Source organism: Danio aesculapii, chromosome 5, assembly GCF_903798145.1.
Source record: "Danio aesculapii chromosome 5, fDanAes4.1, whole genome shotgun sequence".
In the NCBI taxonomy this organism is placed as follows: Eukaryota; Metazoa; Chordata; class Actinopteri; order Cypriniformes; family Danionidae; genus Danio; species Danio aesculapii.
Genome location: NC_079439.1, coordinates 56,446,179 through 56,465,139, shown reverse-complemented (window position 1 = coordinate 56,465,139; position 18,961 = coordinate 56,446,179). Strand labels below are relative to the sequence as shown.

At 36.0% G+C, this 18,961-nt stretch overlaps 1 protein-coding gene across 1 annotated transcript in view; it reads left to right on the top strand.

The window, feature by feature from the left end:
* fam189a2 (family with sequence similarity 189 member A2) overlaps positions 1-18,961 on the top strand; it is a 41,538-nt gene that overhangs the window by 5,262 nt on the left and 17,315 nt on the right. Inside the window, exons 2-6 of the mRNA XM_056458525.1 lie at positions 3,890-3,946; positions 7,782-7,892; positions 11,983-12,102; positions 13,857-13,964; positions 14,131-14,264. Of these exons, the coding sequence (XP_056314500.1) occupies positions 3,890-3,946; positions 7,782-7,892; positions 11,983-12,102; positions 13,857-13,964; positions 14,131-14,264 (530 nt within the window). The remainder of the gene's footprint in view (positions 1-3,889; positions 3,947-7,781; positions 7,893-11,982; positions 12,103-13,856; positions 13,965-14,130; positions 14,265-18,961) is intronic.

The window sequence follows — 18,961 nt, the reverse complement described above, 5'->3', positions numbered from 1 at the left end:
CTAATAATAACATTATACAAAAGCAAATTGTCATAAATAAACTGAAAAAGCCTCCCGAGATGAAGAAGGCATGGAGGCAGTGGTTTTTATATTTATGTAGAAAATAATAATTTTTGTAATATTTTATTCATTTAATTCTTTTTCATTTGTAAAGATTTTTGTGTATTGCTGCACATCCTGTGTGTTGTGAGCAATGTGTAAGCGAGGCGCACAACTAACCCACTTTGCGCTAGACTTTAGACCTGCTCTCAGCTGGTCTATTGTGCAGTTTATTTTAGTATTTTAAAAATCTACACGCCAACAATGCGCCTTAACACGACTCTTATCTAGACCGAAACACCCATGAGTCCACAAAATGGCGCAAATTGATTTGCTATTTAAACAACGTGGTGGAAAATGGGAAAATTATGGTCTGAAATTAGCAACACGTCATAGAAACACGGCTTGCACCTTATTGTGCCGCGTGTATGATAGGGCCCCAAATCTGTTTTTTTCCCTCTCTCTATCTCTGAAGTAAAATAAGTCTATCTTAAAGATACATTCAATTACCATATTGTATCAAAACGATCAATCTATGTTCCATTGCCTTCTTCAGGATGACAAAAAGCTCTTGCTCCAATGAAGTATGAATTCTTGCCTTTTTTCCTTGCTCTTTGAACAAATGGCCAAAGATGACTCTGTGCCTCTAGGTCAAAAACAGTCAAGTCCTCCTTAAACTGGACCCTCTTGGTGGTTAGATATTCAAGATTTCTGGCTGTATGGGAAATGAATCGTATTCTCACTGCTCTTGAATTCACTCTTCTTCCATAATCCACAAAGTTTTAGGTCTTCCCAGCCTGTGCACCACATCCAAATCATCTGCTATCACCTTTTTGTCTGTTTCTGAGACCATCTCTTTGGATACATCCATAACTCTCATTTTCACATTTTCGTTAGTTTGTTCTGGCAGTCCATTTCCTTTACCTTTTTTTTCAAAGAGGTTATTTACACTTTTTGGCAATTCATTTTCTTTCTGCATCATTATGCACAGAAGTTAGGGATTTACCCAAAGCTTCAATGTTGGAAGAATTTTCTTTAACCATCTTTTCAAGCTTGTCAAATTGCTCATTGATCAGAGAGAATTCAGAGAGAGTTCGAATGAAATTCTCCTGTACTTCGCTTAAGAAAGTTCACATTGTTTGTTAGACAACGGCATTTTTTTTTTGTTTGGGAGGTTGATTTTTACTTGTTGTGTTTGGACAAGAGTCACAACTTCCTCCACTAGTCCGCTTTTGTGTTGTTCTTTTAGTTTGTCCCAGGGTGTATGATGAACATTTTCACCAATTCACTTATGAGTGCGATTTGTAAAAACCTCATGTCTTACCACATCATAAATTACACTTTTAAAAGTACCAATGTGCAGTTCATACCTGATCTTGATGTAACCGTTAAATTATGTAGATTATTATGGATATTAGCCAGATGTTTCAGTATGAAACTCATTTTTAAGATTATTGTAATTCTTGACAGTGTAGTGAAAAGTGTAAAATCAAACCAAATTACCCAATTTCAGAAATTGACTATGGAATTTAACCATATAATAAAGCATATTACTACATACTGTATGTATAACATATGTGATGGATCAATTAGGATTAGATATAAATTTGTATTAAAACATAGGATTTTATAGCTGAAATTTTGGGCATAGGTAATTTATAAAATACAAGTGAAAAGTATTTAACCACCTCAGCAAACAATCTTGAGTGACTTCACAGCAGTTTGGAAAATAAGTGTGCTGTCATAAATAATGTTCCGTTTTTTGCACAGATCACTTAACTTCTTATGACCTCAATGTGTTATCGGGATAGTAGTGGTGTACTGATCCTTGTTTGTCAAATAAGAAAGACATACAGAAGAAAATGTGCAGGGTGGGAGTCCCTAGGACCAGAATTGGGAACCACTGCTTTATAGTGACATACTGTTTCTCAGTCCCAAGAATTGAGAAAAGGATTTGCATTCTCATGGAGAGCAGTCTTGTCAAGTTACCTTGCAAGAACAAACTTAGGTAGACCACAAGAACTCAGAACATAACATACCAGATCCTCTGTACTTTACTTTTAATCTTTACTTTACTCCTTTACTTTCATGGACTAAGGAAATGGTGGAGTATGCACCCCGTTGTTAAGCGCAAAGATTTGTTTTAAAATAATTTCCAAATTTAGCTAACAAATAAATGATAAATAATAACGAATGTGGTCAAAAAAATGAGTTATATCCAAACACACGTCCTATTCTTATGCCCCATATGTTGATGCATACGTCTCCAAAACCTGACAGGTTGACAAATCTAAACTGGTTTTTTATTAAAATAAATATAAATATGCATATAATAAATACTAATACTACTAATAATAACATTATGCAAATTAAAATAGTCATCTATAAACTGAAAAAGCCCCCGAAGTGAAGAAGGCATGGAGGTAGGGTTTTTTATATTTATGTAGAAAATAATAATATAATAATAATAATAATAATAATTTTACATTTTAACCCTTTAATTTTTTTCATATGTCAAAATATTTGTCGGTGGTTCATTCTGCTGATTTATAAAGGGATTAAGCTGAAAAAAAAATGAATGAATGAAAGATATTTGCGTAGGTTGTTTTCACATGACGTCACTGATGATGTGCGAAATTCAGATGGAGGGCAGGAAGTGATTCTTCTACATAGGAATTGCTATCAGAACCTCAAAATATTTCTGTTTTATGTTGTTTATAATTGTTTAAATCGGATAAAATAAGAAATTAATAATGTAGACTATGCTTCCATGCTTTTTTTCATCTTTTAGATATCTGGAAGATATAGCGATATTCGGATAGGGAAAAAACTATGGTAATTTATAATAAACATGTTTTTGAATTATATACACTGTAAAGTGTAATGTGTACAACTCTTTGCTAATGAATACAAGTTGGTCAATGGCCCGGTCTATTTCAGTTTCTCAAAATAGCAACGCACCAACAATACACCTTAACACATCTCCTTTTAAGACCAACACACCCATTAGTTCACAAAATGGCGCAAATGGATTTGCTATTTAAACAATGTGGTCCAATACTTGAAAATTACAGCTGCACTGGTCTGAAAATATCTACAAATCACGCCACAAACGCCTTCAGCTTATTGTGCGGGGTGTATGATATGGCCCTTAATGTGTTTATGCCTTTATTGAGATTTTCATGTGAATGTTTACTTTTAGCATGTCATTTAGTAAATTGTCACAATCACTTCTGGGACTACTAGAGTGAGTAAATTTGTAATCTGCATTTGATACATCCTTGATATCAAGAACACATCCGGGTACTTTCACGTGTCCTCCGTTCTGTTGATCTTGAGTTTTGGAACTGAAATTTGACAGTTGATGATGATGTTACACAAGAACACAAGGACGCAAGATCGCTTAACACATTGAGAACTAAACCACCATATTATGCATTTTAATCACCAAAAAACATATTTTGACATGTGAACAACAGCTAGTTATCAAAATTTAATGCAAATTAATACTCTTAAATAAAAAAAAAATCCAACTCTGAAAAATATAGCAACGACTGTAATGTCTGAAAATAGCTAACCACAAGAATTGATCAGATGCAATACCAGCACACAGCATTTATTGTAATTGTAATGGAAAAATGGAATTGAAATGGAAGTGGCAGGGTTGTAAAAAAAAATGGTATTTGAATGAGGCTGTCGCAAACACTTCACACACAGAGAGATGAACCATTAAAACAGGATTAAACGCAAAAGCCATTTTGACAGTGTACAGAATCAGATGGGTAACATTGAGTTCATTATCAGTTAATCTATTTGCCTCTTTGCTGAACAGACTGTTTGTTTTCTGCAGGTCATCCTATCTGGGATTATAGGACTAACCACATGGAAAAGGCCAATGCTTCTGCTGGTATGTGTGTGATACTGATTGTATTTCTGTTCCTTTTTAAATCATGAGATACATTTCTTATTTTAGTGGTAATGTGTTTATTAAACAAAATTATTCCTGTATTTTTCCGAACATATGTTTTTATTGTAATTTTCTACATGCGTGTGTCCATATGTTAAAGAGATCGTTGCTGGGCCCTTAAAGGGCTCATATTTTACCCCTTTTACAAGATGTAAGATAAACCTTTGGTGTCTCTAGAATGTGTCTGTAAAGTTTTAGCTTAAAAATACGCATCAGAGCATTTATTTAGTTCCAAATTAAAAATAATCTATATATAATTGAAAAGTTATATTCTTTGGTTTTTAATTATGTAATTTCATTCAAAACTTCTGTAGCTAGGGTGTGAAAGACATTAAAACCTCTAGCTTCCTGAGCACTGGCTGAAACAAAGTGATGCAAACGCTATGGGCAGGGTCTCAACAACTGTGCCTTTGTCTTTGAAACTTTCAAGTTGGTTAGGGCAGGTGAAACCTCAGGATCTATGACCCTAAGACCCTAAAACAATTTTCAGCTAAAACTAGTCATGCACACTAGTCATGCCCCTCCTAAAACATAATATAGACGGGACTGCTCTGTCTCAAATCAGACTTGTGATAGACTCATTTTAGACTACTCTTGTCACTGTAAAAGACTTGTGAAGTTATCTTCAGTGTTTGGACTTTCAGCAGTGAAATTTAAACCACACTGAACTGAACTAAACTAAACTTTCAACCTTACTTGAACTTCTATGTTAAGCGGCTTTGACACAATCTACATTGTAAAAACACTATATAAATAAACATGAGTTGAATCCATATGAAATTGCAGTTACAGCCCTGCTGAAAAAAACAGCTTAAACCAGCCTAGGCTGGTTGGCTGGTTTTAGTTGGTCAACGAGGCTGGTTTTAGAGGGGTTTTGTGATGGGATTCCAGGCTGGTTTCTCACCATTACTAGCCTGGTCTTAGCTTTTCAGGCTGGAGATGACCAGCTAAAACTAGCTTGACCAGCCTAGCCAGGCTGGAAACCAATCTTAAAATGTCCAAAACCCCTCTAAAACCAGGCTGGTCTACCAGCTAAAACCAGCCAACCAGCTTAGGCTGGTTTAAGCAGTTTTTTTAACAGGGAGTGCAGCTTCAAAAGGCTCTACGTGATCCCAGCAAAGTTTTATAGGTCATCCATACACAATGTTGAGTTTGACCAGAGCTTGACTTGATAAGGTGAACGTCTCGATACACTTAATGGAAAGAAAATGGCAAAGATGATGTGTATTGCAGCTATTGCAAGACAATCATTTGTGGTTTTTTACAATCTGTTTATGTAACTACAACAACTGTGGCACCCTTTCCCTATATTGCCAAAATCAAGAGTGAAATGCTTAAAAAAGGCACTTATTTAAAGGTGAGAGTTAGGAAGTTTGTTGCAACGCTCTTAATGAAATCCTTTACCTTAGGGATTTTTCACCCTTAAGTTAAACTACTTAATGACTTTCATGCAACTGGGCACTTATCACTTTCTCCTGCACTGCAAACTCTCCGTCATTTCACATGCACATGCTGCTTTTTTTCCACATCCAAGTAATGACCTTAATAACATGACTCGAGTACAGCCACGATGAAGTACAGAGGATCTGGACACACCGCAGATGTGGAGCTTCAGAAAAGCATGTGCAATCTGCGGTTCCTGTTTACGCCATCATTACAGTCATCACTGTTTTGGCCATGTTGTTTCGGTGATAAAAAACTTTCCAAAAATTTTCAATGGTTGAATATTCAGTGCATGCCATACCAGATATAATACAAGCCATGCGGAGCATTTTGTTTGTGATTACAAGTAACAAAACACAATTAAATACATATTCTGAAAGCTAGAGAAAACAAGGAGGCAACCATTTTAATCACACTTACAGCTTGTGAACCAGAGGAAGAAGAAACGGTCCATAAACTGTGTACTGACAAAGTCCCATACATTATTAGTCTTTGCTGATCTTTCCTTTAACAAACGGCCAGTAAATCCCCCGTTGCAGGGTAGGTTATTGTATTAATTATGAGAATGTTCACTAATTAATATATTCACTCATCTTCAGTCATGATCAATCCCACACCTGCACTCCACTAGTGTTTAAAGCGAATGGTGCTTTCGCATTTCACCAGATGTGGCACCTTATATTCGACTCCTAAAAAAAAGTTTTAAACAAGGTTCACTTTTAGATTTAAACCTCAGCTGGATGTTTTTATTCACATAGAGCTATTTCACACACTGCATGGAAGGTCATTTTCAAATACTCGTGCCCTAATTTGTTGCTGAATTACCAATCAGAGCTCTCTCTTCACTTCTGATGTTACCCCCACCAGAGCTGCTGTGTGGAACACAACAAATCAACTAGCTGGACCAATGGCTGACTGTCAGCTTGATGTATCTTTGCTTTTATAGAGATAGTTTACCCAAAATTGCAATTTGGTCATCACTTCCTCAAATTTTACATTTTACAAACCTTTATGAATTTCTTCCTTCTGTTGAACAAAAAAAGAAGATATTTTGAAGAAAGCTGAAAACCTGTTTCCATTGGCTTCCATAGTATTTGTTATTCCTACAATGAAAGTCCATGGTTCCAGGTTTTCAGCTTTTTTCAAAATATCTTCTTTTGTGAATAAAGAAAGTCATAAAGGTTTGGACCTACGTGAGGGTAAGTAAATAATGAGTTAATTTTTATTTTGAGGTTAAATATCCCTTTAACTGATCCATTAAATAGGAACAGTTTTTACCAGGTACTTGGTTATGACCTTATTATTTGGTCTCAAGACAAACATCAGCCTCTGTCTGTTGCCATTCAACTGTTATGGGGTTAATTAATTTGATTAGACGTGAAAGTGTTACAAATACTTCAAACAGATGTTGTTCTTGTAACGCGCAGGAAACACACTAGTCAGATGGATCCAATTGCAAGTAAAATTTTAATGTATGAATCAGGAATGCTCAGCCAGGCAACCACACAAAAACATCCAGCCTCGGAAAAGGAAGTAGCTGAGTCGGGGTATACCGAGAGTCCAAAAGAGAATCAGATCGAGGTTCCTGACAAGACACAGAGAAACCATAAACAAGTGTAACGAACTGACAATGAAGCACGTAACAACGCTTCTTAAATAAAAGAAGCTAATTGCTAACAGCTGGGCTGAAGACAGATCAGCTGATCCTAGTGGTGAGTCACGTGATCACAACACACAACAGAAATACAAAACAATCCCACGTGACATGACAGAAAGAGCGCATGCCTCATCAACCGTGACAGTTCTTCTGTACTTTCCTTCATAATAATAAATAGTTAATGGTAAATAAAGTTATTTTTCTTAAGGGTGTTTGAAACTAGCAACTTATGAAATGCAATGAAATTATATTTTAATATATGGTAAAATTGTAAAAGGTTATTTTAAATTGTAACAAAATTAATAATCGTAAATTGTTACAGCATTACTGTTTTTAATTATTCTCAATAAAGAAAATGGATCAGAAACATAAACAAACCTCACACATTACACCACACTATAACAATAAAGAATTTTTATTATATATTTTTAATTTGAAAAGTTTTTAAAATAATTTTAAAAAGTAATTTGGACATTTGTTGTATAATTCCATTAAACATCTGGTGCTTTTAGGATGAAAAAGATTTATTTAGAGTAGTAATATATTAACTGAACATGTCTTTGTGGAGCTCAATTAGCTTGACTGTAAAATCAAAATCTGCAACCTCTAATTTTTTAACTGCATAGTGTTGCTAATTCAAGTTTTAAGCACTAATATTTTGTGTCTCTTGCACAGGTAAATCTGTTTGTGTTGCTGTCAGTGGTATGTATCCTGCTAAACTTGGCCGGGTTCATCCTCTGCTGTCAGGGGGTTCAGCTGGTCTCCAGTACCATTAACTGCCAGCTGGTGAGGAATCTGTGTTCCTATTTGCATTGTTCCTAATTGCAATACAAGAAAGATGAGCGGATAATATATTAATATATACTATGATATATATATTAATGTTGGGCAAATTAATGCATTATCATCACTTTAACACATTAATTAATGCAGACAATTATTTGATTTGCACTTCCAGCAAATTATGGACCCAAACAAACAGTGAATGGGGTAACATCAATGTTAAAGGTGCAGTAGATGATCTGCCTAAATGCTAACTGATTTGCATAATATGTTTGAAACTCAATCCCTCCCCTGCTGTCCAAAGCCACATTTTCTGACTTCACAAACGCCCACAATAAAGATGACAGAGACCCACTAAATCCTGTCATTCGGCAGTTAGAAAACTTTATAGTACTTTATAATACAACAATCCTGAATGAAAAACTGTATTATATCTAGCATGTTTTCAGCTGTGTAGCAAGCAAAATTTGTAGTAATGTGCAATATTACATGCATGCAAGGGTCGCTGGTCTCACTCTCTCACACGCTTTGTCCTAAAGCGACTACTGTATGCTTAAAAATCTACATTATCGATGCTGTAATGCGTACCTTTTGAAATTGAACATAGTCACATCAGTCTTTCGCCAGAAGATTTTACTGGCTTAACAACACTTCTGTGCATATAACCCATTAAAAACAACAAAATCTACATAAGCCTTGCGTGACTAAAATAGTTTTAAAACATAACATTACCTGTCTAAAAGAAATACTTCAGTCATGGTGCCGTCCTTCCCCCAGCGTGCAAAAGTAACTCCAATATTGATTCAGGATTATAAAAAGAATTATGGGAATCATTGGCCCGACAATTTTTAATTAGATGAATATTTTTTTTGTCTTATGCCTTACCCAGAATATAAAAAAACATATAAATACATTTACATCATTAACTTTAATCATTACTATTGGAATGTGAGGATACTTTCAACTAGCACAAGAAATGTTTCTGAACACAATCACCTACTGCACCTTTAAGCTTCAGCAGACTACTTTGCAGAGTTCTTTACATTTTCAGATGATAAAAAATATAGTGTGTCTTAGCAACTGGCTTGGTGAAGAGGAATAATAAATGCAGAGTTGGGGGAATTGATAAATGCAGTTGATTTTGTCATTGTGTTTATTTTTATTTTGAAATATTATTTAATTTTATAATTTTTTTTGGGGGGGGGGGGTAGCTAAAACAAGTAGTTTTACTACTTTAGCTACTCTACAAGTAGCTAAAACTCACTCATTTAGAGATGGGAGCTGGCAGACATGTAACAACTTTAGTCATAAAGTAAACACAAAACAAAGGTCTCCATATGTAGCTCCTTCCCAAGACACTCGCTCCAATGGGCTCACTTCTGTCCCACTGCTCTCAGTGCCACTCACACTCGTCGAGGCTACCAAGCCAACCATTAACAGAGATTCGTAGTTACATTTTTTGATTGAATGATATGTAATTGTGCGAAGGCACCGGACCATCTGCATGCACACAAGGCAGAAGTATATACCAGCCTTTATGTTGGTTGTTCCCTCAGATAGTGTGAAAACGAAGCAACATGGTCTCAATTACAACAGAACCCCACTCCCACCCCCACCAACTGAGCTTTTTGCATGGGAGCTTGAGGTGGAGAGCCAGACTCACAGACAGGGAACATATTGAGATATTGAGGACCAGTATGTCGAGGACAGTTGTCCTGTTCTTTTTGCCTCCTGACACCTCAAAGTAAGTGGGTATGTGCTCAGTTCCATATTTCTACCCTTAGTTGAAGCCAATTGGTGACAAAAAGTAGATTGGTGGATTGGCTAAACCATGGGAAAAATACCTATCCTAGTTTACACTTAAATAGTGTGACTGCTTTTGCATGTTTGACCAGTGAATTTTGTACATATTCTCCCGACATTAAATAGCAGTGCCAATCTGTGTGATACTGCTGACAGGTATGTGCTTAAGAAATAAGTTTAGGTATTCTGTTTGGCAGTAGATTGAGGATAATAGCCTGATGTCAGACTTAATTGTTACAGAATGCCGCCCACACTCAAGATTTGGGTATTGTTGTATTGTTGGGTAGTCTGTAAAAATGGATTATCTTACTACATAGAGTTTTTACAGCCTCTTGGGCCATAGCTAGATTGAATAGAAAAATTAAGAAAATTATCACGGTAGGAATGGTGGTATTGTCCCTTGGAATAAGGTAGGTCCTCGGGAATGATGGGTTCCTCTGCTGCATTTTTACTCTCTGGGAAGCTGAGGAGGGCAACTGACTCTTCTTTGGGTTTTCCTGGCATTGAAAATACTGCACTGACCTAGAAGCATCCTTCTCAACAATGAATGGTTGGATAGGATCAGGGTGATGCAGGATGAGAGCTATGGTGAAATATGTCTTGAGATTGAGGTCTAGGGAATGAGGGTTAATTTATGGCAATGCCAGGAGCAGAAGTTCCCTATTGCCCCTGAATCAATTATAATGCAGTGTTAAATGTAACAGTTGCAGCTCTACACAAGACATATGGCCAGAGGAGAACTGGTCATGCCCAGCTTAACCTGGCTTCTTTCAAGGTCATTTCGGTCAACAGGTAAAGTTTGGTTCTTTGCCACTATTGTCTCTGTCTTGTTTGGTTGGGACTGGTGGAGCTGCACATCTGTGGAATTGCTCTTCAGTGGATCAACCTTCAGCAGTAACATTTGCAATACTGTTCTAAACTGTTCTTTCAATTTACTAGAACTACAACAACATTCTATACTCTCAGAATGTTGCTGAAATATTACACAGTTTGATATTTGAAATAGGTCTTACTCACTCATTTCATTTATGTCAAGCTGTTTTTTCCCTCAAAGACCACTCTATTGCATTCTGGATCAGCTGCAGAGGCTTGATGCTGTTGGTTGGGAGGCCAGCTAAGAGTGTATTGCAGTATACACTGTCTGGACCGAATAAGAGCCTGGAGAAGTAGTTGGTGTTTTATAGGGCAAATCTGCATGATTAGCTGACTGCTGTAATGTTTAGATAAAGAGAAGCAGATCATAATAGATAAAGATAAATCATAAATAAATCATAATTTTAAACACAGAAATCATCTGAAGAATATCTGTTACTATATCTAACAGTAACTACTTTGATTAGTTATTCTTTGTGTAGCTTTCGAAATGTAAGTGAGCTGGGAGGATGATGTGATCTCAGATGAGATGGTCCCAGATGTGAATGCAAAGCTTTGGCTGGTCCATTAGTCCAACATTGACTGGTTCTGGTGAGGGCGAAGGCTGTTTTGACAGGATATGAGATGCCAGTCAGGCTTGGGCTGAAATTCAGCTGTCCACATGGGGGACCTCTCACAGAGAGAGGGCACAGAGGTGTCTTAAGAGAGAAAATAACTGAACTGCTTTAAGGGGGTGCTGGACAACTTACTTGATACTAGCCTAACTCCAGAGTGCTGGCAAATAGTGGTGCAAGATTTTATTAAGGGAATTTTCCATTCTGAGGTTCTTTCGTCTAACTTCTCACCTCATTTGCATCCTGATATGGTTTGGTCACATCAATTAAGAAATTTAAATGTGGTTGAGTAGATATTAAAATATAGTTATACATTTTAATCATTATGCTAAGTTTCATAAACAATATTTAGCATAGACACAGTATTCTAACTAGGTTACTAAGAACTAAGTTACTATGAACATGTACACAATCATATCATGCATTCTTATACTCCTTCTCAATCTCATTTAGAAGCATAAATGCATTCTAAAATATAGTTTGATCCATATTTTAAGATTCAGTTTAGTAATTATTCAACTGCTACTGGAGTGGACAGTCTGTTGAAGTTCTAAAAAACTGATACATAGAAATGATTTGTTAGATTTAATTAGTAATTGTGTCTGGTCTGCCTTGTTTGTTCCATCGGTGACTTCATATCTTTGTGTTGTAATTGCATATTGTGCCAGAGCGCTCAAATGTAAAATTTTAATAAGTACCTGGAAACTTTATTTTATACTCATACTAACACTTTAACTATTCATAGATAATGTCATCAGATGTCACAGAGAAATGAATGCAATAAATGTGTTTGTGTGTTTCAGAGTGAGCAGGGGGATCTCTGTTACTGTTGTTCAGAGACTCCAAGTGCTCAGTGCCAGGAGGAGAAACTGATAAAGATCTACGCAGGTCACGCATGTGGTACAATGAGAATCCTGCTCAAAGTATGTGCAAATTAAAATTGACAATAAATCAATTTAAAACATTCCATGTTTTCTTATATATATATATATATATATATATATATATATATATATATATATATATATATATATATATATATATATATATATATATATTTAATATAAAGTTAATTTATGAGTGAAACACACTATCATAGTAAATGTTTAGTAAGTGTTTTGTCTTAGATTGTCTCTGTAAAATGGATATTAAATATGACCAGCGTTGCTTATAGTTGTAACCAAAGAAGCACAGTTATTCCTGCAGTTCAGTATTTGTCCCCTGCTGGAAGAGAATGAATTAACATTTTTAATCATCATTTATATAATTTTAGCTCTGTACCAGTATGTTTTTAAGTAGCATTATTTCACAAAGTCAATTTTCTTTCACTTCATATATTCAAATTATAAAATATATTTTAAATTAATCAACTATTCAATTTAATTTGTTGCTGATTGTTAACGATTAAAGTGCAATTGTTGCCTCTATTACAAAATCACTGCAGGTACTGCCTATATATATATAAAAAATACACAAAAATTATCAACAACAATATCATTATTATGCAAAGGAATCAGGCCATGGGCACCACATTTCAGTACAATAATGACCCAAAACACACAGCAAAAGTGATGAACAAATGGTTAGCAGACAAAAACACTAACATTTTGCAGTGACCCAGACAGAATTTGTGAAGGGTGCTAAAGAACAACAACAGCAAACACTACTATGACAATAATCACCTCAGTTATAAATTAGAGGCTTTATTCTGTGTTAAATGCTACCAATGTAAATTCGAATAACACTTTACATGACTAATATTGCCATACTACTGAAAGAAGTAGCATATAGTGTAGTTTATCTCAGATCTTGGAAATAAACAAAAAATTTGAACCATGATCAACAACATCAGTCACTTAGTGGCATATAATTAATGTTAAAGAGGTTTGATATTTTTAAATTTGATTATAACCTTTTTTTTTTTTTAGATTATTTAGATTATTTACATGGCTACTATTGAAATGTTTCTGCTGTGTTGTGTTTGGTGCAGAATTTTGTGAAGACAATGCACAGAATAATCTGTTTAAGAATTTATATTATGTGATTTACTCAGTCTTAAATGTTACTATTGTGAGTCTGAACATCATTTTTCGAGACATTTAATTGGCATGTTGAAAATGAATTCAACTATTGAATTGAATTAAAAGAAGCAGCACATCATTTTCAGTAGCTGCTATTAAAATGACCATAGTAAAAATGGCTATATTTGTTTCTGTGTTGTGTCACATTTTTTGCAGACAGTCAGATTGCTTGCAGCTTAAATCTTGTGCCGATTGAAACTGTCCATATTTATTATTGCCAACTATTTAAAGTCTAAGAACTCTAGTTCTGTTATATCTGGACTCTGAAAAGCACTACTGCCATATATATCCATCATCTCTAGATAAACCCTCGTCGCTCTACTCAATGTTTCCCTGCACATAAATTACTGAATCAGGTATTAAAACATTCTAAAGTGGGTTCTTACACCTGGATTTTAGTGGTAATTCTTGATTTTTTGTCTTTACCCATTCACTGGCCACTAAACCATGTCCCCTCTTTAGAGGTCACAAAACCTGAAAAAAACTATATGCATTGTAGTTAAAACACATTTGTGTATTAATTGTTACACCACATTTTAATTTTGATTCTATTTCAATTAAGCACAATCAACTCTAAAAGGTTTTCTCTCTTTCAGAAAGTGCTCTTTGCATTGTGTGCATTGAATGCTTTGGCAACAGCTGTGTGTCTGGTTGCTGCTGCGCTCAGGTATATGCAGATCTTCTCAACCAGACGACCATGCATGGTGAGGCTAACCATATTTTTAAAAGGTTTTAATTCTTGCTTGGTGTTTGGAATAGATTGACAACACTGTTTAGGGTTATTGTGAACTGTTTAGAAGTGTTTGATAATTGTTTGTTGTCTGGTTGAGTTCTAATATTGATGTGAGGATGATGACGATTATTTGACAGGAAGAGGCCAGACCTGTTCCAGAGGAAGTGGAGGAGCAGACTCATCTTCCAGACCCTGACGAATTTGTTGCTCCTGCACCCCCTCCTTCATACTTCTCTACCTTCTACTCTTATACTCCTCACCTGGCTCGCAGGTAAAACATTCAAAGCTCCTTTCATTACTATACAGCCTACTGTTAAAATTGTGCTATCACTTAAAGTAATTGCTAACTCTAGTCAAGAAATGATTTAATTTAATTATTTCATTTATTTGTTACAACTTAATAATTCTGGCTAATTGGGTTTAATGAAACATGATTTAATATATAGCTTTTTTTATAACCTTAACCTAACTTTTGTTTAAAAATAAAAGACAAATAATTTGTAATTTTTTATTATAATTATTAAATTATTATTCACTATAATTATTATTCACTATAATAATTTCTATACTTATTACGTCATTATTATTATTAATAAATATGTTTTGTAATAAAGAATAATATTGCATAATAATATTGCTTATTAAATGATATATTATGTATAATATTATAAATAAAAACATTGCACAACATGTTATTTCAAAGGTTAGGGTTTGGAAATACTTGTTTTAATGGGGCCATTGTGGCATTTGGATATGCTCTGACGTTTGTGCTTATGTCTTCTTCTTATAACATACCCTTAGCTATTATTATAATTTTATTTAATTCAGCACAAATTGTGGTACAATGATATGCAACAAAGACTGATGTTTATGCTTGCGTTAAAAAAAACAAAAGATTATGTATGGCTAGTAAGTTTTAGTGAAATAAAAGTTACAGAATAAACCCCAAAACACATACTAAATAGTTCTGAATAAGACCAAATACTGTAAACCATTGTTGTTGATGTTTTTTGTAGTGAGGGGTGTATGCAAGGGGAGATGTAATAGGCCATGCATGATGTAAAAGTTTTTTCATGCATAAGACAAAATAACCTCTCCAATCAATGCTAATGTTGGGTGCTGTGAAGAAAGAAAAAAAAAACTAGAGATTAAAAAATGAACCAGTTTTATTAGATGTCACCTTCATTGTAGTCACTTAAAAAACTAAATATTGGTACATCTAACTGATGCTTGCATATTAATGCTGATAATTTAGATGTATACAGCTAGAGAAATCCAGCAGAGTTCAACAATAATCAAACACACTGAAGCTTTTCAGGATCATATAAAGTACACAAGCAGATGTGCTGAAGGTGAAGTGTTAAAACATTGAAATCACAGAAATATTATTTCTGTTTCATTTAAACTGGACACTAGAGGGCAGCCTTTTACATAAACTCCATATAGACCAGTGAAGAAGAGCCATCTGCAACTGCTATATACTGATTTCACGCGGCCGCCATTTTTAAAAAAGCGAAATCGAGTCTGCGGTGGGAAGAAACCCGGAAGTAGTGGTGGGCAAAGCGAGGCTTCGTGAAACACTGAAACAGTTGAAGCAAATATGTCGAAGCTTCGAAACGTTTCGAAACCCCACTCTACAGTGATGCCTAGTGGTCATTTTTTTATGTATTGCACTGGAACAGCTTCAGTGAAACCCCACTTTGTAAGATCGAATCCTCAAGTGATTTAGTGGAGTGATTAGGGTTCCTGACTTCCATGCGGGGATTATTGGTTCGAATCCAGGCTGATACAGTTAATTTGAAATGCTTTTATATCAATTGGTGATGCTTTGTTTGTGTATCGTTTTGTTTCAACATTGCCCTGACATCCGAATAAACACTTTGCGAATAAATATGGCTTGTTGTGGTCATGAAACAGGGCTGTTGCTAGATCAGATACAGTTGTGGACAGCGGTTAACAAGAATTATTTATATTATTCATTAAATTTCCCATTTATTGTATTTTATTAACGTCTACTACAACCCTAAACCCAACCATCACAGTACTGTAAAATATTAATTATTGTTTTACAGTTACAAAAATTATGCTAAATTGATGGCGTATCTGCAGCTGTATCCTATCTAGACTACACCATAACAGTAACATGATTAAAATACATAAAATCACGATTTTGGAGTATTTGTACAAGTCGGGATCCGAACCCAAAAGTCAATTGAAGACTGCGACAACATGCACACGCACAGTCCACTAGGCCATATGTAACGTAAGCTAACGAATGACCCTGTCAGTCAAATGCAGATTCTCCAAGTCTCGAAAAGCTTCTGAACTAATCAATGGTTTGAATCGCTTTAGTCACATGACCAGGTGTTTCGAAACACTTTAGTCACGTGACCTGGGTGTTTCGGATCATGCCTCGGTACAGTGTTTTGAAACACTTGCGCTTTGGGATCTCGGCACTGTGTCGAAACGTCAGTTTCACGTCAGCCATCCCTACCCGGAAGTATCGTTGGGAGTTACATAGGAACGTTGTGTAGCTGGCTGTATATCTTATCAGCGAAGATAAAGTGACACAAATTTATAATTTCACCGCCTTCCGAGTGACCCGAAGGTCCTTTCTGAATGAATGGTGAAGATAAAAAGGGATATCAGAGATAATTTTCAGCGAAGTTAAAGGAAATGGCACTAGTTAGCTAACGTTTTCTTTACCAAACACACGTTTTAGATGCTATTTATCAAACTTAATTAACGAACTGATTCTTTCACTATATTAGACTTGTCACGATACTGAATTAAAAGAAAAAATGTTCATTTCCCACCAACATTTAAGGCACTGTTAATGGCTTTCTTAAAACATTTTGTTCACGTGCTTAACAGAAATGCTTGTGATTGTCTGAGAAGGTCATCAGTTCACTCTCCACTGTTTACCAAGCACAAACACAGACGAGCGATCTGCTTGATGTCTCGACTGATTTTAACGGCTGCTTCGCACCCCAGTCTTCGTGTATCTGTGTTTGCACTGGGTGAAGAGCGGTAAACTGAGTGCAAACACAGATACACAGAGACTGGAGTGCGAAGCAGCCGTGAAGATCAGTCGAGTCATCCGTGCTCAGTAGCAGGAAATAGACTGTTTTAAAACTTTAGTACCAGGACAGCACTATTTCAGACAACATGAGGGCGTGCTGCAGAGGGCTGCAGTGTTTTATCGCTCACCGGGTTACATAGGCTGAAGCAGGAAAGTATCCCCACGGTGTTTAACTGGTGCTATGAACTGAAGCCTAGGAGGACACTTAAGCGTATTACTCTTACAGAGGTTGTGATGTTGTTTGAAATTGCTTTTAATTGTTTAAATTAAACTTGCTGAATGATATTAAAGTGATGTTTACACAATTTCTGCATTTTGAAATCATGGCAACAGCTGGAGGTTTATAGTCCACAGCATGTTACTGCAATGTTTACAGTGCTGGTCCTATATTTCCGGGTTTTTTCCCATCGCAGCCTCGCTTTGGTTCTTTAAAATGGCGGCCGCATGAAATAAGCGGATTGCTAATACAGAGCATAGAGCAGAGGTGTCAAAGTCAATTCCTGAAGGGCCGCAGCCCGGCTGAGTTTAGTTCCAGCCCTACCTCAACACACCTATTTGTGGGTATCACACAAGCTTAAAGCACTCAATTACTTTGATCAGGTGTGTATTTAGGGTTGGAGCTAAGAGCTGCGGCCCTCCAGGTACTGTGTTTGACACCTGTGTCATAGAAAATAAAGATGATAGAAACTGATAAATTGATCAAATATGAATACAATAAACTTTTATTGTGGCAATATCTGGATTATTTCTGTTCTTCAAACCATCTGGGGTATTTAATGACCACACTTCAATGTTTGGCATAACAATGTCATGCTCTTTTGTTTGATCGACCAGTGGCGGTGGGGGTTGAGGGGTTTCTTTTGCACTGACTTAAAAAAAAAACAGCTTGTATTGCCTGCAATACAGTATAACTCAGAGGGCTGCGGATCTTATATTTACAAATGTGTTAAATGATTCAGAGCTGATTTATTTATTTTTGTAATTTATTTGCTTCCGGTGTCACAAGATCTATCAGAAACCATTCTGATATGATTATTTTGCTGCTCATGTTATATTTCTTATCACTATCAGTATTGAAAATGGTTGTGGTGCTTAATATTTCTGTGGAAACATATAGGGGTTGGACAATGAAACTGAAACACTGCCCAATTTAGTGTTGGGGGTTTCATGGTTAAATGTGACCAGCCTGGTGCCCAATCTTCATTGATTGCACATTTCATTGATTCCAGTAAGAGCAGAGTGTGAAAGTTTAATTAGCAGAGTAAAACAGGTAGCACAGTTTTGCTAAAATATTGCAATAAACACAACGTTATGGCACATATGACATATCAGAGTTCAAAAGAGAACAAATTGTTTGTGTGCGTCTTGCATCTGTGGTCAAGACAGCAAGTCTTTGCGATCTATAAAGAGCCACGGTATCCACAGTAATGCCAGCATACCATCAAGAAGGACAAACCACATCCAACAGGTAGACACAAGAGAAAGCTGTCTGAAAGGGATCAACCTGGAGCTAACCAAGACTGTATCCTAAAACCAAAAAACATCAGCTGCCTAACTCACTGCAGAATTAAATTTGCACCTCAACTCTCCTGTTTCCACCAAAACTGTTTGACGGGAGCTCCATCGGGTCAATAATCATGGCCGTCGGTTTCAATGGTGCCAGCAGTAAAAATCTTGGGCTGTGGACAATGTGAAACATGTATTGATCTCTGATGAGTCCACATGTCTTTCCCATATCTGGGAGAGTTATGTTGTGGAGAAGCCCCAAAGCGTACCACCCAGACTGGTGCATGCCCAGAGTAAAGCATGGGGTGGATCAGTGATGGTTTGGGCTGTAATATCGTGGCATTCCCTAGGCCCAATACTTGTGGTAGATGCACCATGTG